At 52.9% G+C, this 22253-nt stretch overlaps 13 protein-coding genes across 13 annotated transcripts; 6 read left to right on the top strand and 7 right to left on the bottom strand.

Annotated features, from left to right (window-relative positions):
- Positions 1 to 22: 22 nt before the first annotated feature.
- On the bottom strand, positions 23 to 2060 carry BDW74DRAFT_145245 (LSB5 family protein). Its single transcript, XM_073723175.1, has 4 exons — positions 1696 to 2060; positions 1433 to 1584; positions 368 to 1384; positions 23 to 314 (listed from the first exon to the last, which is right to left on the bottom strand). The coding sequence occupies exons 1-4, from the start codon at positions 1708 to 1710 to the stop codon at positions 302 to 304; spliced, it is 1197 nt and encodes a 398-aa protein (XP_073587466.1). The 5' UTR covers positions 1711 to 2060; the 3' UTR covers positions 23 to 301.
- Positions 2061 to 2252: 192 nt separating this feature from the next.
- Positions 2253 to 3915, top strand: BDW74DRAFT_72748 (3'(2'),5'-bisphosphate nucleotidase). The gene has a single exon (XM_073733557.1). It carries the CDS (start codon positions 2328 to 2330, stop codon positions 3582 to 3584), a length of 1257 nt encoding a protein of 418 aa, XP_073587465.1. The 5' UTR covers positions 2253 to 2327; the 3' UTR covers positions 3585 to 3915.
- Positions 3668 to 4652, bottom strand: BDW74DRAFT_72745 (mitochondrial 54S ribosomal protein uL6m). Its single transcript, XM_073733556.1, has 3 exons — positions 4353 to 4652; positions 4181 to 4294; positions 3668 to 4124 (listed from the first exon to the last, which is right to left on the bottom strand). Exons 1-3 carry the CDS (start codon positions 4618 to 4620, stop codon positions 3751 to 3753), a joined length of 756 nt encoding a protein of 251 aa, XP_073587464.1. The 5' UTR covers positions 4621 to 4652; the 3' UTR covers positions 3668 to 3750.
- Positions 4653 to 4828: 176 nt separating this feature from the next.
- On the top strand, positions 4829 to 5240 carry BDW74DRAFT_145242 (uncharacterized protein). Its single transcript, XM_073723174.1, has one exon. The coding sequence runs from the start codon at positions 4849 to 4851 to the stop codon at positions 5011 to 5013; it is 165 nt and encodes a 54-aa protein (XP_073587463.1). The 5' UTR covers positions 4829 to 4848; the 3' UTR covers positions 5014 to 5240.
- Positions 5111 to 6453, top strand: BDW74DRAFT_173967 (putative nuclear membrane fusion protein Kar5; the record flags this gene model as incomplete). Its single annotated transcript, XM_073727917.1, has 4 exons — positions 5111 to 5213; positions 5262 to 6079; positions 6132 to 6335; positions 6385 to 6453. The coding sequence occupies 4 exons, from the start codon at positions 5111 to 5113 to the stop codon at positions 6451 to 6453; spliced, it is 1194 nt and encodes a 397-aa protein (XP_073587462.1).
- A 1660-nt stretch (positions 6454 to 8113) lies between these two features.
- On the top strand, positions 8114 to 9744 carry faeB-2 (putative feruloyl esterase; the record flags this gene model as incomplete). The annotated part of the gene is made up of 2 exons (XM_073727916.1): positions 8114 to 8456; positions 8504 to 9744. The coding sequence occupies 2 exons, from the start codon at positions 8114 to 8116 to the stop codon at positions 9742 to 9744; spliced, it is 1584 nt and encodes a 527-aa protein (XP_073587461.1).
- A 374-nt stretch (positions 9745 to 10118) lies between these two features.
- BDW74DRAFT_173965 (uncharacterized protein) lies at positions 10119 to 11438 on the top strand (the record flags this gene model as incomplete). The annotated part of the gene is made up of 2 exons (XM_073727915.1): positions 10119 to 10712; positions 10776 to 11438. The coding sequence occupies 2 exons, from the start codon at positions 10119 to 10121 to the stop codon at positions 11436 to 11438; spliced, it is 1257 nt and encodes a 418-aa protein (XP_073587460.1).
- A 166-nt stretch (positions 11439 to 11604) lies between these two features.
- BDW74DRAFT_173964 (uncharacterized protein) lies at positions 11605 to 12159 on the bottom strand (the record flags this gene model as incomplete). Its single annotated transcript, XM_073727914.1, has 1 exon — positions 11605 to 12159. The coding sequence occupies one exon, from the start codon at positions 12157 to 12159 to the stop codon at positions 11605 to 11607; it is 555 nt and encodes a 184-aa protein (XP_073587459.1).
- A 582-nt stretch (positions 12160 to 12741) lies between these two features.
- Positions 12742 to 14044, bottom strand: BDW74DRAFT_145233 (uncharacterized protein). The gene is made up of 4 exons (XM_073723173.1): positions 13857 to 14044; positions 13770 to 13784; positions 13582 to 13678; positions 12742 to 13359 (listed from the first exon to the last, which is right to left on the bottom strand). Exons 1-4 carry the CDS (start codon positions 14016 to 14018, stop codon positions 13199 to 13201), a joined length of 435 nt encoding a protein of 144 aa, XP_073587458.1. The 5' UTR covers positions 14019 to 14044; the 3' UTR covers positions 12742 to 13198.
- A 497-nt stretch (positions 14045 to 14541) lies between these two features.
- BDW74DRAFT_173963 (uncharacterized protein) lies at positions 14542 to 15332 on the bottom strand (the record flags this gene model as incomplete). The annotated part of the gene is made up of 4 exons (XM_073727913.1): positions 14542 to 14708; positions 14816 to 14954; positions 15064 to 15078; positions 15147 to 15332. 4 exons carry the CDS (start codon positions 15330 to 15332, stop codon positions 14542 to 14544), a joined length of 507 nt encoding a protein of 168 aa, XP_073587457.1.
- A 2463-nt stretch (positions 15333 to 17795) lies between these two features.
- Positions 17796 to 18228, top strand: BDW74DRAFT_173962 (uncharacterized protein; the record flags this gene model as incomplete). The annotated part of the gene is made up of 3 exons (XM_073727912.1): positions 17796 to 17870; positions 17936 to 18144; positions 18210 to 18228. 3 exons carry the CDS (start codon positions 17796 to 17798, stop codon positions 18226 to 18228), a joined length of 303 nt encoding a protein of 100 aa, XP_073587456.1.
- Positions 18229 to 18307: 79 nt separating this feature from the next.
- gpi16 (GPI-anchor transamidase subunit GPI16) lies at positions 18308 to 20422 on the bottom strand. The gene is made up of 3 exons (XM_073723172.1): positions 19851 to 20422; positions 19404 to 19798; positions 18308 to 19355 (listed from the first exon to the last, which is right to left on the bottom strand). The coding sequence occupies exons 1-3, from the start codon at positions 20201 to 20203 to the stop codon at positions 18334 to 18336; spliced, it is 1770 nt and encodes a 589-aa protein (XP_073587455.1). The 5' UTR covers positions 20204 to 20422; the 3' UTR covers positions 18308 to 18333.
- A 319-nt stretch (positions 20423 to 20741) lies between these two features.
- Positions 20742 to 22139, bottom strand: BDW74DRAFT_145220 (uncharacterized protein). Its single transcript, XM_073723171.1, has one exon. It carries the CDS (start codon positions 21895 to 21897, stop codon positions 20950 to 20952), a length of 948 nt encoding a protein of 315 aa, XP_073587454.1. The 5' UTR covers positions 21898 to 22139; the 3' UTR covers positions 20742 to 20949.
- Between the last annotated feature and the right edge of the window lie 114 nt (positions 22140 to 22253).

The raw sequence follows: 22253 nt of genomic DNA, 5'->3' as shown, positions 1-22253 counted from the left end.
TATGGCGTCGCATTATAGAGGGCGTAGTATGAGATTTGGCACTGCCAAGGTTGGTTAGGTGAGGACCTTCGAACGTGGAATCATAGATTCATGTATCATTATCGCGACTGGTGTATAGTGACTGGCGTCTATAGCTCATCACATCATATTATTGAGAAGTGCACTATCGGCCGGCGATACACTGTTGAGATGAGACAGTTCCCCGTACATCATGGCCCTCTCATACTGAACAGTGATAAAAAAAAAAAGCAAAGGTATCAATATGGCGATGGAAGTGTAGGCGGCGGGAGTGAAGTAAGATTTACACTTCCTTGCTGGACAAACGTTAGACGCAGTAGTCCAAGTAAACGGGCTTGATCGTACTTACACAGTCCGGCCGAAGTTGTCCATCGCGGGAGTTGCAATGGCATTGCGGTCCCCGAAGGGATTGTTCTCGTCATCATCATCAGGTTCGAACTCCGACTCACTCTCGGTCTCATATGCCGGTGTGTGTCTGGAGGATGAAGGTACCGAGACGCTCAAGGGTCGTGTAGGTCGAGGCGGTTTGGGCGGGTTGATGGCCAACCCGGCAAAGGATTCGTTGACTTCGCGATCAGGAGTCCAGCCGCTCTCCAGAACGTCCTGGTCGCTGTCACTGTCGTAGTCCACGCTCTTGTCCAGAACCTCAAATGCCATGAGTGCAGAGACCAGCTCCTCATTTGAGTGGATTAGACTGCCGAGATATTCCTCGCTCTCTACGTGCTGGATGTACCGGAGTATTTGTCGACGTAGTTGTTTGCACGTTTCGAATCTGTTGAGGACTTCCGCGTCTTCACTGACTTGTTGCGTTTCTCGGTTGACGCGTTTAAGCGCATTAAGAAGGTTCGTGCTCGCAACGGAAGAGGAAGCCAGCGTCTGAAGCATCTCCGGTTTCTCCTTCTCAAAGTTGAACGACCGGTTATATATCTTCTTGTCCTTTTTGTCCTTCTTCAGCGACTTGCTGGATGAGTGTTTATGCTTGGGGCTGCTGAGGACCGTTGCAGGCCCATTGCCAGCAGAGACTGAAACGCTATGTCCCAGTTGGGGCTCGGCGGTCTTCTCGGCCTCTCGCAGAACCTTTGCCTTCGCTTGAGTTGCTGGCTGCTTGCGTTTGGGAAGCTGCTTATACAGACTAGCGACCCTTTCCATACCAGGAGTGCTCTTGTACGAAACCGCCCATTGTCCAAACAGCTGTTTGCATTTCTCCTTGACTAGTGGATCGGAAACTGGATCAGTAGCGGCGATTCGTAATCGTTCAAGCAATGGTTCGTCTGCGAATTCGCGGTGGAAACGGTCGCCGGCATTCTGGATCAGAAAGTCGAGGATAGTGAGCGCCCGTAACTGGCGGTGGAGGTTTCCGTATTTCCTGCGCAGATGTTAGGACTGGTGGAGGCGCAGTCATGAGCGAACAAACAGTTTCTTGCGTAGAGCACGAGCGGCCTCAGTGGGACCGCTGGCTTGTATGCGGATGGCCTCGATTAGGTCGACGATACCACTCCAGTCTTCAACCTCATATTGTTCGCTGGTAAGGACTTCTATCTGTACGGTGACGGCCGAATACGGCTTCTGGAGAAGGGTTAGCGCAACTCGCAGTCTAGAGATCCAGCACCGCAACGCCGCCAGCGCACAAACTCGGTGCAACCAATATGCCACTGGAGCGCACTCCCAGACACTTACCGTTGAGTGGAACATGATGGTTTCCCTCCGCTAGGTAGACGAATTCGGATGTTGTTCAAGGGGTTGGTTCGTAGCAGGGCAGGAACATAGTATGATGATCGCGAATCCCGATAAAAATCGATCTCCCAGCAGTGCGGGTAGGGCAGTCAGTGCAGGCTGAGTTGAAATGTTTGCGGTTCTTGTCTCGGTCAGGCGAAGCCCCTAAAGTATCACGACAGGTAACGTTCACGGGGGAGTTCCACTGCGGATCTGGAGTACGCCCCGATGCCCGACAAGCCGAGAGGGCAATCAGCTAATTCTGTCCTGCGACTTGCGACAAGTTGCCAAGACAAAGAAAACAAAGCGTCCAAAGGCTTCTTTATCCGCCGGACGACAAATATAGAGGCCGAAGAGCACAGTGTAACAAACGAGCCAGGAGCAAGAGTCCGGCTGCCTCCCACGTCATGGCTCGTGACCGATGCCGGTGTGCTGCCCCTCGCTAGTGCGGGGCTATACTGTTACAGCTTGTAGCGACTAGGATTCCCCCTCTTACAGCTTCCCTAAGAGCTATTTGAAGTGTATTTCGCAGGTAAAAGTGTTGCTACGACCTCGCCCCGCTCGTCTTTAAGCTGGCGCATTCTGTGTGGCCTTCAATGCGGTTTTGGCCTGCGAAGCAAGCAGATCCTTCCTCCACTGGCCAGCCCCGTCTCTCAACCTTCGCGGGCGTCGTACTCTGCTCCACTATTGTATTGGGAGTGAGCGTTCTTCTAAAATCTCGACCCCATCTCTCTTATAACTCCCTCTTCCCCCGTCAATTTACTTTTTCACAGCCATACTCCCATACTGCAAACATGTCTTACGAACGCGAACGCTACATCGCCGAGCTGGCCGTCCAGCGCGCAACTATCCTCACCCAGAAGGTGTTCAACGAGAAGGCCAAAGGCACTGTTTCCAAAGACGACAAGTCGCCTGTTACCATCGGCGATTTCGGAGCTCAGGCCCTGATCATCCAAGCCATCCGCAAGAACTTCCCCAACGATGAAATTGTCGCCGAGGAGGAGGCCAGCACTCTCCGCGAGGACAAGGCTTTGAGCGCTGAGATCTGGAGACTAGTCAAGGATATCAAGCTGGACGATGCTGAGGCCAACGAACTTCTCGGTGGCACTCTCTCAAGCGAGGAGGCTATGCTGGACACCATCGATGAGGGAAAGAGCGCCGGTGGCCCCAAGGGTCGTATCTGGGCGCTGGACCCCATTGACGGCACCAAGGGCTTCCTCCGAGGTGGTCAGTACGCTGTCTGCCTTGGCCTGCTAGAGGACGGCGATGTCAAGGTGGGAGCCATCGGCTGCCCCAACCTTCCCGTCGACGACGCTGCTACCATCTCTGCTTCCATTGGCGCCGACCAGAACAGCGGTGCTGGCAACGGAGTGCTATTCTCAGCCATCAAGGGTACCGGCTCTATCAGCAGACCTTTGACAACCGGTACTCTTGCCGAGAGCAAGTCGATCTCGATGCGCCCGGTGCCCGATATCTCCCAGGCTGTTTTCTGTGAGGGTGTGGAGGCTGGACACTCCGCCCAGGGCGACAATGCTGCCGTCGCCGAGCTTCTGGGAATTACCAAGCCCAGCGTTCGTCTAGATTCCCAGGCTAAGTACTGCTCTATCGCGCGAGGAGCGGGTGACATCTACCTTCGCCTACCTGTCAAGAAGGACTACCAGGAGAAGATCTGGGACCACGCTGCTGGTGACCTCATCGTCCGTGAGGCCGGCGGTCAGGTTACCGATATCTACGGACAGACCCTGGATTTCAGCAAAGGCAGGACCCTGGCTGCCAACAAGGGTGTTGTTGCCGCTCCCAAGGCTATCCAGGACGAGGTGATTGGTGCCGTCAAGAAGGTCTTGAAACTCTAAAGGATACCCTGATGTGGAAATTTGTGATGATTTGAAGTGTCGTTGAGAATGCATATGATAGAAACCTCTAAAAGTACATAGGAATAGCAACCTTCGCCGACACAAAGAAAGGCGCTCGGATATAAATATACAAACATAACCAACATATCCCAATATGCAGATGCGTTTACCGAATCTTTTTCGCCTTCAGCCTGATTGTCTCTCCGTTGACGAAGATACCCTTGCCCTTGTAAGGTTCGGGCTTGCGCCATTCCCGGATCTCTGCCGCAAATTGCGAGACCACCTGCTTATCTGTGCCCTGCAGAAGAATACGTGTGGGCTGAGGCGTGCTCGCCTGGACGCCCTGGGGGATTCCAAGCTCAATCGGGTGTGAATATCCGGCCTTTAGGGAGACGAATTGCTGGCCGGGGTACTCGGGCTCCGCGGTGGTCGCTGTAGGCTCAATGCTAGCTCTGTAACCGACACCGACCAGACTCAAAATGCAAATGTGACCTTCCGACACTCCGAGGATGTAGTTCTGCAAGTGGGCGCGGGTAGTTCCTACACGATCAAACCATTAGACAATATTCATCACTTTTATCGGGGAGACAACGCACCCCACATAGCACGCTGGTGAGGGATAGCGGCGTCTGCAACCGATAGCGACGCTTTCCGGAGCGTTTCATCGTGCGAAATATTGACGAAGGAAGGGATATCGAGCGTTAATTGACCTGCCAGAGTAATCCCCGTCAGACCAGCCTCTGCAAAGACGGAAACGAGACAGCCCACCCAATGGCCCTTTAACTTCCACCGCGATCTTCGGTTGATCTTTACCGGCTCCTCGACCTTGAACCTGAGGGAGATCGATGAACTTCAGGGAGACCTCCGGAGGTACTGAGACCGCCGCGCCGCCGACTCGGGACTGGACTCGTGGTGTAGTGGAAAAGCATTGTGTCGGTTGGGAGCGGGACAAGGGCGCCGGGAAAGCAGGGTTTCGCTTCGGCAGGGAGCTGCGCACGAGCTGCCTGAAGCAGGTTTGTGGTAGGAAACTCGTCATGGTGGTGGATGCTGTAGTTTTGCTGTTGGAGGGCACTTTTTTTCCGATGGCCGGCGGATGTTGTCTGATCCGAAAATGGTTAGCATTGGTAGATACACGTGACTGGCTCTTCTATACCTATACTCGACCGTAATCGAAGACTGCCATTGCCAGAGCAAATAACGTCAAAAGGTCTTGATGATATGTTTACGGGGGAGGCACTGAGGGACTTGATCCTAGCTATCTAGCATGAGTTATCGTGGCTCAACAAATACAACTCATTTCAGATTCCCATCTCTCTCCGTTATATTTCTTGCTCATCTCTCTACCATCATCAACGCACTGAACTCTTTCATCTTCCTTTCTCTACATTCCTTTCCTAAGTCCACTGATCGCTTTGACCATCGCTCCTAAAACTATATTACTTGATACTTTACTTGTTCCTTTCGTACACTAATACTCTTCAAATCATACCATACTCATTTCCCGCTACTGAGCCTTCGAAACTAAGATGAAGGCTCAAGCTGTTTCCCTCTTTAGACTCTCTGCTTGTATTGTCCTTTTATGTACCCTTGTCTTCCCAGTCGTGAACTGTGTTGGTTTTGCATCGGGAGGTGAGTTTATCTTTGACCCAAGACTCGGTACCTTACTGACTAGCCTAGTGGTCCCAGTCCAGGTTCACAAGCCGAGTGAGGGCGTCGATCTCGTCTCAATCATTCATTCCAACACCAAAAATCGTGATGAGATATTTACTGAAGCCGTTCACTTGCTTGAGAATCTCAATTCCTCTTCATCGTGCAACAAGCTTGCAGCCACGAAACTAGTCTCGTCCTGTCAGGCCATAGGCCGAGGTCCGGAGGGCCCAGGCGATCCCGATGCGTACATAACGCTTGAGTTTGTTCGATCTTTGTACGCAGCAAGACTGGCAATATGTGAGATCAGCGGGGCAGGAAGATCTGTTCCGATACCCTGCAGTTCGATCAATGGCCCGCCGCCGACAAAGAGAGGTTTCTGGGGCCGCTCCACGCAAGTCATTGCACCAGACGACGACGACGACGACGACCAAATTCAGAAGGCAGTCTTGGAGCCGTGTCTTAGGGACCTCGAGTCACGGCCCCAGTGGTGGACATCCTACAGCAATAGCAAACAGAACGCGGTGGTTATATGCCAAGCGTCGAGGGCTGAGATTGACAAAGAAGACATCCTGGAAACATACCACTCCATACTTCAGAGCTCCACGAAGTTGAGCAGTGGCTTTCATGAAGCACTGAGAATGGCTGCCGAGGAGTCCGCCAAAAGTAAGGCTTTCGCTGAAGCAGTTGAGCTCCTTAGAAAAGACACCTTGCGGAGTCTGGAGGAGTCGACATCGTCGCTGATAGCTACGGTGACTCATAAGCTTGAACTTGCGCTCAGTCCAATGCTTGAGAGAATATCTTCAGCACTGGAGCGCCTTCATCTTAAGCACTCAACTCTCGAAGAGGTTAGTCCAGACTCCTTAGCTTTTAGCCGGCATGCGTCTGATGCGAGAATAGGACATTGAAAACACTCAAAACTCAACCATGCGCCTACAACACATGCTACAATATATATACGAAGAATCACTTTCGAGAAGCGAGCAAATTGCCATGACCCAGAAGCACGATGAACTTGCGATGTCTCTTCAGTCGAAGCTGGTTGAAACCCGGGACGATATGGCCAAGCTCAAGAACAGCGTGGGGGATATAGATGTATCCATAGTGAGCTCGCCTTACCTGATCCAGCCTGCTGTTTCTAATGTGACACCAGGAATGGCTCTATGCAAGAATTGTACAGATCTACGAGCAAGAAGCAAGCGTCTCCAAGGCTAGTGCGTAACCTGTTTCGTGACGATTTGAATCTGATTTAGAAAGCGTCTCCAAGGCATAGAGTTATCGCTCGAGGACTCCCAACAACGAGCCGATGATTTGGACCAAGTCCAACAGCGCCAGTACAATGTCACATTAGCCCAGGCACGAGCACAAGAGGAACTTCGAGAGAACCTGCAAATTTCCAACGCAATTCTGGACCAGACGATGTCCAAGGCAGCAAACCTGCAAACGACCTTTGATGGGATCAATAGTGCTGTCAAAACCACAATGGAATATGTCCCGGAGTTTCTCATAAATGGTTGGACATGGCTGAGATGGGCCGGTCCTTACATCGGGCTTTCTGTCGGCATCGCAATCGTCTTGGCACTGTTCATAATTCTTTCCCTGGTCTGGATCTTCCTGCGTTATATACTATTGAGATCACCTTACCCCAGGTATCACAGGTGTGAAAACGGTCTACGTTGTTCCCACGAGCTGTCATGCACCGAATGAGATTCCCTGGAGGTTTGGTTTTACGCAAAAGTTTGACTTTCATTGTTATTGCATATGATACCCCAGCATGCCCTCTATTCAGCACGCTGTGCGCGCTTGCCATCTTATACCGATTGATCTTCTTGCTTTCACTCGCCTTTTTCCTGCTGGCAGCAATTACTTATCCTTGCAGAATCCCATTGATTGCTTTGCATTTTAGCAGACAGCAGGTCTCGTCTACCTAATCTATTTCTCGGACACGTGAATCTGAGCTACACAGAATCCAATTTTATCATCCATTTCACTTTGTTCTCCGTATATCCGGATCCAATAAGATCAGCAGAGTGTCAACTGTCAACATTAGCGTCATCGGACGCGGTCCGTCCGCGACGCCAAAGGCTTCGACGGGAATGAGAATCGGCAGAGTAATCCTGGTCGGAGCCTGGGCCTCGGCGTGTCCTGTTGCTCCTTCGTCAGCTTTTTGCGCACCTGGAACCTGCCGCTAATTGTTTTTAGGACTGCCACCAGGTGCTTTTCCGTCCTACAACGTGTTTCATCATGCTTTTCCGGCAGGACAAATGCCTTGCAATTGCCGACCTCCGAACAAAGCCCGGCAGCTGCAGAGTCAGGCATTCTCCGTGCGTTCTCCGCCGATAGATTAGTGCGGAGTACATATGCGGAGAACCAAGGTGACGATCCCCAGCTCTACCCCAATCCCCATACTATAGCCTCGCACTAACTCTGCTTTACGCCGTTTAGCCATCAAACACGGTTCAGGTCGTAAGCAGACCGCCGATCGCTGACAATGCCTAGGTACTAAGCTCATGGAACGGAATTCCCGTGCTATCTCATGTACCAATAATTGCATCGGCTATGCGATTCATCCCTTGCCGCACGCGTCACCCGGCACAGCACTCACCGGTTGTGCACTGCTCCACTCTATGACGGTACGTTTTCGGATAATTGCTTCGAAATCACTGGTATCGAATATTGAGCGGGGTCGATGATGCACGTCAATTCATGAATCATGATACCGGTGTGCCTGGGACTGGACATGGTCGTTCCCGAGGAGGAACCATGGGATATAAAAGCTCCGATCGTTCCTCCTTTGGAACCAATCCCTCTGGTCCGGCTCTTCCGATATCTACGAATCTTGTGACGAAGCTCCCTACAGAGTCCCCGAATCTTTACTCAGGATGGCTCCTCTCCGCCACCTGTTGCCCGCTTTGACCCTGGGCTCAGTAGCTCAGTCTGCGGTACTCGCACAGGACCAATTCCAGACGAGATGTGAGAACTTTGCAGACGAAGTCGATATCCCGAACGTCAAGGTGAACATTGTCAGCTATGTTCCTGGCAACACGAACCTGACGTTGGACAATGTTGCGACTTGCGATCAATCTGTCGAGGTTACATCGGATGTATGCCGAGTTGCGATGGCTGTTACGACATCCAATGCAAGCGAGATCACACTTGAGGCGTGGTTTCCGCGGGACTATGCTGGTCGCTTCATCAGCACTGGCAATGGAGGACTCGGTGGCTGTAAGTTGGCCTGTCTTGAGAGTCGCTTCGTGTACTGACTTCTGTAGGCATCCAATACTCCGACCTTTCCTATACCTCCGGCCTGGGGTTCGCGACCGTCGGCGCGAATAACGGCCACAACGGAACATCCGGAGAACCATTTTACAAGGCACCCGAGGTGCTGGAGGACTTTGTCTATCGATCTGTTCACACGGGAATTGTCGTTGGGAAACAACTCACAAATCTCTTCTACGACGATGGCTATGACAAGTCGTACTACCTCGGCTGCTCAACAGGAGGACGGCAAGGGTTTAAGCTTGCACAGGACTTCCCCGGTGAGCTCGACGGCATTGTCGCAGGTGCGCCGGCTATCAACTTCGTGGGGTTGCTGTCCTGGAGTGCGCACTTTTACCCCATCACAGGGCCTGTTGGATCCGCTACATATCTGTCGCTAGACGAATGGGACCTGGTCCACGAAGAGGTCCTCCGACAATGCGACGGCTTAGACGGAGCGGAAGACGGAATCATCGAGGACACCGACCTCTGCCATCCAAACGCTACAACCCTCCTGTGCAGCACAAGCGAGACCCCAGATTCCTGCCTTACAGCAGCCCAGGTCAACACAGTGCACGAAATCTACGCACCACTGCTCAGCTCCAACGGCACTCTCGTCTACCCACGCATGCAACCGGGCGGCGAGCAATACGCCGCACCAGCCATGTACAACGGCCAGCCCTTCCAATACAGCAAAGACTGGTGGCGCTACGTCGTTTACAGCGACCCCAACTGGAACGCGACAAAGTGGACCGTCAAGGACGCCGAGGCCGCCCTCCGCCAGAACCCGTACAACATCCAGACCTGGAACGCAGATCTCTCGCCGCTCCGCGACGCAGGCAGCAAGTTGCTCACCTACCACGGTCTTCAGGATCAGCTGATAAGCTCGGACGATTCGAAGCTCTACTACCACCGTCTTCTGGAGACCATGGGCGCCACGTCGAGTCAGCTGGATGAGTTCTATCGCTTCTTCCAGATCAGCGGGATGGCGCACTGCCAGAGTGGCGAGGGGGCGTATGGCATTGGAAATCGGGCGGAGTCAGAGTATAGCACTGATCCTGATGATAATGTGCTCATGGCGATGGTGAGATGGGTGGAGGAGGGTGTGCCTCCGGAGACGATCCGGGGAGCGAAGTTCGCAGATGGCGTTGGGTCGGAGATCGAGTACTACCGCAAGCACTGCCGGTATCCCCGTAGGAATGTGTACGTGGGACCGGGTAACTATACCGATGAGAATGCGTGGGAGTGCGTCTAGACTGTATATAGCAAAAACGTAGCTGCATATATCTGCCAAATAGGACGTCTCAGTTATTGATTTAACACATGATACCCAGCTACGTGCTTACACAAGTTTGAGGAGATATCGTCGCAGACGACCCTTGTAGACGGAGAATGGTTGATGGTGGTAAACGTGGAAGAACAAACGCAGCAAGCCCTCGTTGACCCAACCATCCCAGCCACCTCCATCGCCAGACCGCCCTCATTGGCCCCGTCGCCCGCCCCGCGCCGCGAACACGCGGAGTCGACGCAGACACCCGCGACAGGAACAGCACTCGACGAACCATCTATATACTTACCTATACTATATACTAGTCAACAGAATACGAAGGACAAATTATTAGCGAAAGAATGGCAGACATCCCCGCCCTTGACGAATTCGCGCAGACGCGCGGCGCCGACGACCTCTTCGACGATGAGATCATCCCTGTCCCCGCGAAGGAGCAGCAAACGATTATTGAGCCCGAGCCTCAACTTCAGCCGCAGCTGGAGCCGGAGCCGGAGAGTCAGAGTCAGAGTCAGAGTCAGCAGGTAGCGAGCGAGAAGGACACCGCCGACCGCGACCGTCAAGCGACCTCACCACCGGTTCACAGCGACACTGCGCCGCGGTCGCGAGGTGGGGAGAGACGGGGGAGAGGACGGGGGAGGGGTGGGCGCGGCCGGGGTGCGCGCGAATCTGGTCCTCGCGAGTCGGGATCGGGACTAGGCTCTGGACCGAGACGGCCGAACTGGGCGCTGAATGACCCTGGCGAGACGGGCGTTGAAAGCGAAGCGCAGCCTCAGCGTGAAACCAAGGCGGAAGAGAAGACGGTTGATACATCCGAGACAACTGAGACGGGAGAGGAGGTTTCCCGGGCTCAAACTCAAGAAGATACCGCCGCGCCAGAAGCCCCCCGCGTACCAGCCGTTCGCGGGGATCGGAGCGCGACTGGCGGCGTGAAGAAGGTATGCTCCCCATACTCCAAAGGGCTTTAGATACGGAACGAAAGTATAACTGACACCACCCAGCCAAAACTCACAGAAGAAGAACTCTCCCGACGCATCGCCGCCGCGCGCGAGAAATCCGCCAAAGTTGCGGCCGCACACGCCCGCGCCGAAGCAGACCAGGCCTCGTTCATGGAGCGCGAAAAGGTCGCCGAGAAGAAGCGGCGCGAAGAGCGCGCGAACCGCAAGGTCATGGATAGCGAGCGTGAGCGTAACAGGCTACGGAAGATGGAGGCTATGAATGGGCGCGAGTGGGACGCTGATAAGCCGGAGGAGCAGAGTGGACGGGGTGGACGGGGAGGATATAGGCGTGGCATGCATGGGGGTGTTTCGGGGTATACGAGAAGGGGTGCAGAGGAGTATCACTCACAGTCGCAGTCTCAGGGGAGTGAGGAGGTGGAGGAGGATTCTCAGCATGGGTCTGAGTATGGATATCGTGGTCGTGGGCGTGGGAGGGGTCGTGGGGGTCGTGGACGTGGTGGGCATCGGGGGGAGAGAGCTGAGCCGTCACAGGAAAAGGCTGCGCCGCCCACTCCGGTTATTAGTAATGAGGAGGAGTTCCCTTCGCTTCCTGGGGGTGAGAAGAAGCCGTCTGTGCCGGCGTCAATCAAGACCCCGGACCTGCTGTCGCCTATCTCGGGTGGAGGTGGGACGTGGGCAGACCAGGTTGAGGGAGACGAGAAGTGATACGCTTGCACTGCTATGCATATATACGTTTTGCTCTTCTATACGCTCAGGTCCAGAACTGGATACCCAATGTTATCGTTATGATGTGATGCACTGAATGGCTTCCTTGCTCTGATTTCGACAAGACATATACACTCTATCCATAATCACTTCAAACGCAACAAAATCACTCCGACACAACCTGCACCCCAGCCTCCCTAGCCCTCCTCCGTTCCCTCCTTTCCCTATACCCCGGCTCCCACCGTCCCCTCCTTACCCCTCTCTTCAGCGCTCTCGCCTGCTTCTCACTAATCCACCGCTCAAGGACAAGATACTCAGCCAAAAGCTCCACCCAGCGGATCCTCCCATTCTTGAGCAACATCTTCAGCACGATATCAAACTTGACCACGTTCCCCATCTCGAGTAGACAAACTTCGTGCCTTGAATATAATTCTGGACCCAGGAATGAGGCGTCGTAGAGCGCGGTAGTCTCTTCGAGTAGTTCGTATCCGTTGCATTGGGTTGTGAAGATGTGGTATAGTTTCCAGGGGGTGTTTGGGTTTTCGAGGGATGTTAGGGGTATCAATACGATTGTCCAGTGGTGAGGGGGCTTGTGGGACTGGTTGTGCACTGTCCAGGTGTAGATTTGGAGGAGCACTTGGTTGTGCGGGCGGGATAGGAGTGGGTATAATGATGCGAGGGCGCTTGTGAGGGCGCGGGTCAAGGGGGTTGGTGTTGGCATTTTGGTCTGGTTGTTGATGATGAGTTGGGATGCTGTAAAGAGAAGTAGGGTGTAACAGGCGAGATTGATTTGGACCTGAAAGCATGTAAGTGCTGAGTGAAGATGAGAAGATATATGAGGATGATAAAGCTGGTAAATCAGCCGGCCTAAGGCCGATGTAGCCTATCTATATAGTTTATGCTACTCTGCCATAGCATCAAGTGTAAATATAGAGTGTTTGAATGGGGATGGGGGTAGGCCTGAAACAAGGTGAATGAATTAGGGCAATAGACAAAGATGAAGTAAGACCAAGACAAAGAAAAGAGCAAGCCACTTATGCTACACTCAAGCTGTTTTGGATTCCATAGCAAGTAATAAAAACGACCGAGACACAGCAGAGAAACAGCGATCGACTGAACGAAACAAGGTAGACTATATGGTACCTAACGGATTACTTCCAGCTAAGCAAGCAACTAGGACGTTGAGCCCGCATCTCCTCAATGCAGCGCAATGAGACCGCATCTTCCTTAGACAGTTCAAGAACTGATAGAACAAGCGCCTAGATCTTAAACCTATCTAATGACCTGTAACAAAGGTTTACTATGAGATTGATGTTCTAACATATGGCATTGGACGACTGCAATTTGTTGCGCACCCCGGCAGTCTCCTGCAAGCGATAGGCTGCCAATGGAATGGTAATCATTTTTGCCATCTCTGCCTGCTTATTCGTTGCTCTTGTTATGCTGATGTACATGCTTCCGTTGCAGCTGGTTAGGGCTAGGACCCCTAGCAGCCCTACCCCATGGTAGAGTGGGTAGGTGTCATAAACACTTACGGTATAACAAGAGAAAAGCTAGTATGCGCTGCTCTTACAATATCATGATTTCGAGGCGGCATGGGTACGGTAGGGTGCTAGCCTACCCCAGAACTACCTACCTACCTACCTAGGGCACATATGAATCCGTAAACCGCAATGCCACTGCCGAATGTCAGTGCCCACCCCCAACTCCATCCACAGTTCATGGTACCTTCCCTGTGCACTCCATTCTGTATCCGTACCCTACAGATCACCCCACGGATGGTACTGCTGGCAAGTACCCTCCCATTCCCACGGCCAGTTGACAGTACAACCATAGGCAGCTATGCCCTTGTCGTGGTCGCAGCACCAGGCAAAGCCAGTTGCCGTACAGCAGTAGGCGTGGTGCGCAATGCAGCCGGGCTCTGAGCGGGTTTAGAGGACGCGTTAGCATAGCAATCTTGGGCGCAGGGTGACCGGGGACGGAATGGATTGGGAAGGGAAGGGAAGGGTTGACGTGGCTAGACCGACTGTGAAGGGGCATGGGAGAGAGGCCCGGGCACATGGGGTGGAGGGGATTGGCAGATGGAGATGCAAATGCAGGTGGGGATGCGGATGCGGATGCGAATGCAGATGCAGATACGTACGCTCGTCAGGCCCGGGGGCACCGGGGGCACTCGAGTTGTGCGGAGGAGGCCTGCCCTTATCTGGGTCCTTGTGCAGGCAGCAGGTCCAGCAATCGCCCTGCCATTTGAAGTTAAGAGGGTCAGCTACCCTAGGCTACATAATCGGAAGTCGCTAAAAGCGGGACATCATAAGGCAGAAGGTAACGTACTATTTGCTGTGGATTCTGTTATGCCAGACTCGCGTGTTAGTAAGTGATTAAACCACCGCGGATGTCAAGGGGCGCTGGAGCTCATACCATGCCATGAGGACATTCAGGCTTGTCATTGAAGCACGAGCGTAGACACCCGCCGTCTTTGCGTGGCTTGTCATATCCGCGTCTGTTAAGACCAGAGGGCTCATGCGAGGCAAAGGCCAGCGGGACAGAAGCTGCAAGGGCAAAGAGCCAAGTGGGACGCATTGTGAAGGTAGGTCTTTGGAATGCCCGGAGTTTACAGGGGAAAGAGAAAGAGCACAGTACTTATAGGGAAAGACTTTGCTCTAGGCTTTAAAGGCTGTGCTTGGTGGTCTGATACCTTAGCATGCCATGGGCCGTGGTTCTTGTCGAGAAGCTGGCTATCGTAGTTCCAAGTATAAAGATCGACCGGTTATTAACACATAGCCCTATGAGTAGGTGAAGGTCCTGTAGAACCCAACATCTACATCTCCGCAGCATTTTTGGACTCTACGAGACAGCGCTGACTAACCAACTCCACGCCATTCCCACGCGTAGACCCTGAGTGCTAAGTATGTGTACGTTAAGAGCCCTCTCAGGAGAGTAGATGCTAGATAGAATAGACAGACCAAGCAAAACCATGTCACTTCCATATTTCAGCCCGTCAGTCTCAACCCTATACGTCAGTCCAACCAAAGGTTCCTTATAACCTCTCACCAGCCACGGAAAGCACCAAGCAGAAGCCTGAGGGGCTAGGGCAGAAAAGCACCTAGAGGTCGTCCGAAGCATCAAACCCAGGTCCCCGGCAATAGCCTTCCCACTCCCACGGCCAGTTAACACCGCAAAAGGGCCTAGATACGAGGTCCGGGGGGTTGCAGCACCACGCGCAGTTCTGCGCCGTGCAGCAGTATTCGCCGAGCTTGCGGCATCCGGGCTCTATGAAGTGGAGATGGCGGGCATGTTAGCTTGCGATGCGATGCGATGAGTGCAAGATAGCAGGCACCGGAGCAGTAGCAGGTTGGTCTTAGTTTGGTAATACGTACGATTCGCAGGATGTTCATCGGTCTCGGTCTTGGCCCTGGCCTTGTCCATATCCATGTCCATCTCGTTGTCCTTGTCCTTGTTTGGGTCCTTATCTTTGTCTGGGTCCTTGCGCAAGCAGCATGTCCAGCAATTGCCAGACTGTAGTGGGAGATAGGGTTAACCAGGATCTGCGGTGGCAGATGCGACAGTGTAGGTTGGAAGGGCAGAGGTAGTAGATAGGGTTCCCGATTTTAGACGCGCAACGTACCAACTTCAGTGCTTCCTGTTGCAATCAAACGGCACGTTAGTAAATATGCTCGAAATGGCTAATGCGCTAGGAGCTTAGCGTACCATGCCCTTAGGACACTCCGGTTTATCATTAAAGCACGAGCGAAGACAGGCGCCATCTTTGGGTGGTGGCTTGTCATCTCCACCACCGCCAGTCAGGATGGTGAGGTGAGGTGCCGCCGAGCCCGAGGGCGAGGCTAGAACAAACGGGACAGACAATGCCAGAGCAAGAAGCCAGGTGAGACGCATTGTCGATGCAAGTGTGGTAGCTCGGCTTAAGGGGAAAGGGGAGCTTGGGAGGGAAGATAGCAGAGGGGAAAGAATGATACTTTATGACATTGTACCCCCGCCCTAGTTAGACTCTTCGGTTGGTGGTCTGCAATTCTTGTGAAGTTAATCCCATATCTCCGAGGTCGATGATGCTTTAATGAGATATACTGCTGGAAGTAGTGGCCTGCCCATGCCATGATAGGTGGGCTGACTACCACTTGTCCCGTGGTCCTGGTAATCTCGTTGGCCGGTCCCTGCGTAGTATGAAGTACGCTCAAATTCTCTTTGGACTTGAAGTAAACTGCGAATAGAAGCCAGTGTTGGTAGCAGGTGCGCAGCGATACCTTGGAAGCATCTCCGGGTGATATAGGCCTCAAAGGCATCTTGCCTCCAACCGCTCCACGTCTCCTCGGTCATGAAAGGTGAAAAACAGGGACGACTGGCATGAATGGCACCTGCCCAAGGTATCATCCCTTATTGTTAGCATAATATATAGTACCATTCTAACCTAAGCTACAGCTAGCTTCTCAGCTACCCCAGGCTCAGTGACTGGGCGTAGCGAATTATACCACGATGCAATGGCTATGACATCCCGAGCCTACCGAAAAGGAGAAATTCGCCTGCAAGTGCCCTCCCAGCCGAAAAGGTCCCTGTCGCAAGCGTACGGTACCACGGTGATGCCGTCCTGACAACACCACGCACACCCCGCCGCCGTACAGCAGTACTCGCCAGGCTTGCAGCAGCCCGTTTCTAGCACGTGTGGATTAGCGGTGGGAGAACCCTAGGTATGGGGTGCCGGTGGATCGAGTTAGAATTGGTGATAAAAGATACCGTCTGGCGGAGGCGAAGGTAAGGGCATACTTACGCCGGATCTCTACGCCCGGGCCGAAAAGCCCGAGCGGGACCTTGATCCTGGCTAAGTTTATGTGTGCCTCGCTCGAGGGGGACTTCGGGTTATTGTCTTCGTCCCTGGTAAGAACGGAGATTCGAGGCGAGGGCGAGGGCAAGGCCAGGGCGGGCAAGATCGAAGCCGCCAGGAGCAGAGGCAGAGACCAGACGTAGCGCATTTCTTCTGGGGTTAGAGCTCGCAGCCCGATGATCTGGATTAGAGAGCTCTGATGGTGCCCCGAATTGTGGGAGGAGGGTATTTATGTCTTGTTTTGACTGTAGTTTATGCACAGATTGTGCCCCTGATCAATCCAGCGGCTGCATCGATTGACCCTTATATTAGCTTTATGGGTTTCTTCATCATAGACACTCTTACCGGAGGATCATAAAATACACCGCTCTTCTTGAATATACACCGGGCAGCGGGAGGGATTAGGCCAGGCCACTAATACACACCCGAAGTGAAGTAAAGGTCTGCTAGCGGAGGGTTTGCAAGCTCGTGATTATGAACTCTCTCCAAGGCATACCAAATCACAAACGAGTCTGACAGCAGGTGCAAAACAAAATCACCCGGGCTGAGACCACAAGGGTCCCAGAATAAAGTAAGGCCCTTGAGGCAGTTCTTAGTAGAATCTCATACCTCATCGGTTTATTAACCGGCCAAAATATGAAAAGGAGCAGGTCGAGAACCATGACCGGCTGATATAGCAAAGTTCCTCAAGAGAGTGATTTCCCCTCGTCTGTTCCTAGATGCCCGTTGCCCTTCAAGTAAACTTGTTATCTCCGCGGTCAAGGATTCCCTGAAGATACCTTCTCCATCTTTGGCTCATCCCAACTGCTGGCCGTGCCCGCAGAGCTTATGGCTGGTAGTACCCGCGTAGCGACGAGCATAGCCAAATTCTCTTCAGAACTTACAATGCACGAAATGGAGAGACTTATAGCGGGACTAATGGTCGAATATTCATATGCTCTAGTCAATGCCTGGACCTGGATGCCTGTTCCTCAGGGGTGTTTTTCGTAGCTCGTTGTCGAAAACGCCACCGCCAGGGCCATTGGTTCTTGGATCCATGATGCAGTGTTGTAAATCAACAGGCATAAGCTTGCATTGACTGCTCCGTAATTTCAAAAGAGGATCTGCTCTATCTAGGGGCCTGACGTGACTAGCTGACTCGCCAGAAGCCCCAGCGAAGTATGGGGTCTGGGGTGAGTATGGCGCAATATAGTCAAATTTGAGACAATGAAGCATTGAGGCATGGCAGCCACGGCAAAATGCTAAACGACCCAGATCTATGTCTGCCTTGGTTGAGTTAATCATAAAGATAAGTACGGAGTAATGCGTTTCATAAAACAATGATGGTTGCCAAGGAAAGTGGTACTGGTACCTGAGCCCATGACATCATCGCATCAACGACATCATCGGTCCGTTCTATCTCATCCATAAATGGCTGCCTTTTCCGCTCTACAGAGAACACAACCAAGCACTTATCCATCTACAAGACTAGAATTGTTTACCCACTCATCGAAGTCTAAATCAATCAAACGAACACTATCACAATGTCCACTGAATCCAAAACCACAAACCGGCCTGAAGCCACCCAGGGTGGAAACGAGGGTATCGGGCACGCCTACGTACGTCTTTCGCGTCCCACCTTATTGCATTAACGCATCTCTAACTTCTCTTTCTGTGACTGTAGATTGACGCCCCAGCCGACACAATCTACGGCTTCCACAGCCTGGCGCAGCAAAAGGATGCCGCGAGCGGCAAGTACCACACCCGCGCGATGGCCTCGTCGGGACAGGAGCCGCTAGAAGGCGACAAGGAGGATACCAGCTTTATGAACCGCAAGCCGGGTGGTGGCGAGACGCTGCCGGGTTGGAATGCGGCGAAGGAGATGATTACTGGGTGAGTGATTTCCTCGCGATTCAGGACGTTGTTGGGCGATGTACTAACGGTGGTTCGTGGTGTAGCAAGTCGGCTGAGCACTAGAGGTCTGATACCCGCTGAAAGTTGAATCATGAAGTTAATGAGCCTAATGGGTTTTAATATGTTCAATGAATAATGAGACTATGTTTACATTCCATAATATTTGCTCTACTCCACCTTGGAGGTCTTCCCACGTATCCGGTCGCGCAGCGCGACTATCTTTCCACCCAAGCGGCCCTTGAGTGTCTGTGCTCGAAGGGCAGCTGCTTCTTCGGTAGTGACGAAGCGGCGGACGAGGAGGTTGAAGATGCTGCCGAAGGCGAGCGCAATCACCGTACTAGTGAGGATGATGACGTTGTACGGCATGCTAAAGTCGGGAGTCGGGAGCTGAAGAAGAAGGCTGGTTGTGCGGATGTAGATTGGTTTTGCTGCAGCAATCTTGATGACGGCCGGCGCGACATTGAAGCCTCTGTTGGCGTCAGGTGGGTACTCAGTATAACGCAGGATGGCTTTCTCAAAGTCGTAGGTGAGCGTTACGGTCGACGCCGGAGGGACGGACAGAGCAAGCTCTAGCTGGGTACCGCGCTCGCGGTCAACACCTGGACGGTAAAAGGTCTCCTTGATAAACTCGGAGACGGGGGCCTGTCGGCGAACCCCGTCACGGCCGGTAATAGTGGCCTGAAGTGTATGGATGTAGGGTCGTAGGAACCAGGGGAGGGTTTCGAAGTAGATAAAGTCGACAGCCTTCTGGTTTGAGGGGTTGTCGAACATAATGCGCATTCCACCCCGCTCCTGCCCGTGACCAACGATGGTCCGCTCAGCGTGAAGAACAGGCTCTCCGAATGGGACGTCAGTGTCGACGACGGCGCTAGCTTGTTCTGGCACATCAAGGTCAAACGACTCAAATGACGGCAGGGTGTAGCAGCGAGTGAACTGATCAAAAACCTTGACCTCTACGGAATCCGGGGAAGATCGCACTTCCTGTAAAGACGGAGTACGTAGACAGACGGTTTCCTCCTGGCCCTCTGCCAGAGGACATGACCCGCTAATAGTACGTCCGAAGAGTTCGGAAATGCTCCAGCTTTTCCCGGCGGTCTTCTCTAGTGGGTAGCAAGTGTCCCTTGCATGGTACGGCTTCGAGGTATCACATTCGAGCTTGTCATTGGGAACAGGTCGGGGGATAGGGTTGCCTGTAAACTATTAGTCGGGTTGTCGCAAAGAGAGGGTGAAATACTGACCCCTCGGACGTTTCGACCGCTCAATGTCCATAACAATGTCCACAGTCTGGTCAACTTGCACCAAGCATTCCCCCTCCGACGGACAGACCGGGCGCACATCAATCGCCATACTCTGCCAAGCGGCATCAAACAGCTTATGTCCATCGAGCAGGCTGGCCACTCCGGCCTTGCCCTTACATGGCAGGAGCTTAAGGAACGGGGTCAAGTTTTCTGTACACACAACCTCCCCGGGAAGTGTTCCGTGGAGCAAATGGAGGTTCTCGGACGCAATATGGTCGCCGGTGGGTTCGAATGACGCGACGGGCCGTGTGGTTCTCGTCGAGTCGATGAAGTTCAACGAGGCACAGAAAAGTCCCGATAATGATTGCGTCAAGGTAATCCACTTCGAGAAAGCGCTAGAGACAAGCGTCAGTACTAGACCGCAGCAGTATAATAACAAGCACATACGTCTCATCATCAGCCGCCTCAATCCACGCCCACAACTCGACGCCGGTGCCACCCTCCTTCGCCCCGTCCCAAGGACGCGAGCCCCAGCTCTCAGAGTCCCATCGCCCGGTCGTAAAGCGGAGGTGAAGTTCGCGGGTATTTGCGTGCTGAAGGATCTGCCCAAGCGCGCGGGGAAAGTATTGGAAGTGTTGTTGCTCGAACGAGGTTTGTGTCGTATTGCTTTTGAAGTTGAAGGAGGCGAGTAAGGAGGAAGGCGGGAGCGGTTGAAGGAGGAGGTTCTCGTGGTAATTCGACGCCGCGGAGCCAACGGACAACGCGGCGATGATGAGCGCAACGATGGAGAAGATAGTCATCACGTCATGCTTATCGTGGAAACGGTGTTCGAAGCTCGATTGTCTCGGTTTCAGGGGGTAGATGCCATGTGTGGATGGTTACGGAAGTCGAAGTTCGCGACGCGGAGCGTAGGGTTGCCGGAGCAAGACGTCGAATTGTTTCCACGTCGCACCCGGTCTGTGCAAATCGAGGAGCGCCCTAAAAGTCGGCGCAGTGATTGCGGCAAGCAGAGGCTGGAGTAGGGGCAGAACACTGGCGGAGAGATAGAGAGGACACCGCAGGGACTTGAGAGTTCCCCGGAAGGCTAAGATAGACTAAGGCACTAGGCCTAACCAGGATTAGCGTCTATACGTAGATGTTGATTACTGGTACCTACCTAGGTAGAGTATGAAGTGACAAAAAACAATCGGCCAAGTTTTCCACAATCGCAAGAAGGATTACACACTCTGACCTGCCTGTTAGGTGAGGGCCATCTTATATGACACGATATTTTCTAGGTGCGGTCAGGGCATAGCGTATAGTATAGGGTTTGGATAATGAACATTCAAGTTATAGAACTGACATTAAATATATATATTGTTGAAACTATACATAGATTACGTTCATAGTCTTACAAGGGTGATATGAACAGAAGCCATCGCACGGGTGGCCGTACAAGTCTATAATGCTCTTACATGCTAGAGGACGATAGAAAACCTACCCTCCGAAGGGTCATACAATCCAGAGCCCGAAATCGGTGTCGGTGACATTGTCTACTGCTCCCCCATTATGCAGTCGGAAAGAACCTCCCAACCATCAATGCTAAGCTGGTGTCAATCTCCAACCTACCCCTTAAATCAGGGATCGAGCCAATGTCCGTAACAGGTACTCGGCCTGGTGAGAGACATTGGAACAGTCCAGCGGTAGTCATGCGCCACGAGTCCCATAGAGCTATCCCTAGACGCCGCCACGGCTTCATATCCGCCATCGTATAAGATGGGCGAACTAATGACGAGTCAACTCTTGCGAAGCGACGGATGTCCTCTAGGTGCTCTTGTTCCGATGAAGAGTATTCCGGCAAAAGACGCCATGCAACCGTCGCTTCATTTTTGTCCGGCACCGGCGGTGGTGTCCAACTTGGCAAGAGCGTAGCGATAGTTCGACCATGTCTAGCATGAGAAAGCAGGTCAAGCCGCGCGATGAAGGGTATTGGTGTCTCTCGGGGAAACGTCCAGGCGGCGCGGAACGACTCTTGCCCTTCTGATTCTTGTGCTAAAAAGTCCCGCTTGGAATAAGGGTACTGGCTGAATGATTTCGGCTTGTGCTGCAGGGAATAGTGTCCGTACACTGTTTCAAGCCCTAGGTCTGACAGTAAAGCGGCCACTGTCCAGATACGTTCTGCGAGCCGTTCGTCTATGGAAGTCCAGACGAGGTAAGCATCAAGGTCCATCAGTGACATCTTATCCCAGCCCCAACGCCCCGTCGCAGCTCCTCGAAGCAAGGAGTAGTGCTGAAGGCGCCATAGAGACCAGTATACGCGGTATTCCTCCATCCAAGAGAAGGGTTCACCAGCCATTTGGGCGCGTTTGCAATGGCCTCGCTGCGTACCATAGGCCTTGCCAACGGCTGTGACAAAGTTCTCTCGACTGATAGCCAGACAAACACAAGCTAGGCGCTGTATTCGTGCAGCTAGTTTGATTATGGAAAGCGCTTCCGGATAGCTGCCAATGGGCATACTGCTGCATGAGAATTGGTAGTGACGGAAATCTGCGCAGTGAATCAAGCGAGCGTCAATCAAAGCAGTGTGATAGCATAACCTCTCAATTTCTCGCGTCCCTGTGATCGAATTTGCTCGTAGCAGGTCCTGAGCGAGCTTCGGGCGCGCTTGCAAGACCGCGTTGGCGCTGGGGGACGCGGTGACGATAGCCTCTACATCAGGGAAGTCAGTGAGATAAAAGATGATCTGGTAGATGAGCTCCGGCGGTAGTCGCCGAAAGATATCCATGGGGAAGACGGCTGTTTCCCATGAGCCCATGAGAGGGGAAAGTGCGTGCTATAAATCAAGTACCCCAACTCATCCGTCGATCACCA

Source organism: Aspergillus multicolor (genome assembly GCF_047715735.1).
Source record: "Aspergillus multicolor strain CBS 133.54 unplaced genomic scaffold BDW74scaffold_3, whole genome shotgun sequence".
Taxonomy (NCBI): Eukaryota; Fungi; Ascomycota; class Eurotiomycetes; order Eurotiales; family Aspergillaceae; genus Aspergillus; species Aspergillus multicolor.
This window is presented reverse-complemented; position numbering and strand designations above follow the sequence as displayed.

Bases quoted from the DNA above. Each gene is read 5' to 3' on its own strand.
- BDW74DRAFT_72748 (XM_073733557.1), top strand. From the start codon at position 2,328: ATGCGGTTTTGGCCTGCGAAGCAAGCAGATCCTTCCTCCACTGGCCAG.
- BDW74DRAFT_145220 (XM_073723171.1), bottom strand. From the start codon at position 21,897: ATGCCCATTGGCAGCTATCCGGAAGCGCTTTCCATAATCAAACTAGCT.
- BDW74DRAFT_145242 (XM_073723174.1), top strand. From the start codon at position 4,849: ATGAGTTATCGTGGCTCAACAAATACAACTCATTTCAGATTCCCATCT.
- BDW74DRAFT_145233 (XM_073723173.1), bottom strand. From the start codon at position 14,018: ATGCGTCCCACTTGGCTCTTTGCCCTTGCAGCTTCTGTCCCGCTGGCC. The intron at 13,360-13,581 runs GTACGTATCTGC...AAACCCGCTCAG, and splicing joins TGCCCCCGGGCCTGACGAGC to AGCCCGGCTGCATTGCGCAC.
- BDW74DRAFT_145245 (XM_073723175.1), bottom strand. The intron at 1,385-1,432 runs GTTTGTTCGCTC...ACATCTGCGCAG, and splicing joins CGTGCTCTACGCAAGAAACT to GAAATACGGAAACCTCCACC.
- gpi16 (XM_073723172.1), bottom strand. From the start codon at position 20,203: ATGACTATCTTCTCCATCGTTGCGCTCATCATCGCCGCGTTGTCCGTT. The intron at 19,799-19,850 runs GTATGTGCTTGT...GCTTGTCTCTAG, and splicing joins GAGGCGGCTGATGATGAGAC to CGCTTTCTCGAAGTGGATTA. The intron at 19,356-19,403 runs GTCAGTATTTCA...AATAGTTTACAG, and splicing joins GCGGTCGAAACGTCCGAGGG to GCAACCCTATCCCCCGACCT.
- BDW74DRAFT_72745 (XM_073733556.1), bottom strand. From the start codon at position 4,620: ATGACGAGTTTCCTACCACAAACCTGCTTCAGGCAGCTCGTGCGCAGC. The intron at 4,295-4,352 runs GTGGGCTGTCTC...TTACTCTGGCAG, and splicing joins GGAAGTTAAAGGGCCATTGG to GTCAATTAACGCTCGATATC. The intron at 4,125-4,180 runs GTGCGTTGTCTC...TTGATCGTGTAG, and splicing joins TCACCAGCGTGCTATGTGGG to GAACTACCCGCGCCCACTTG.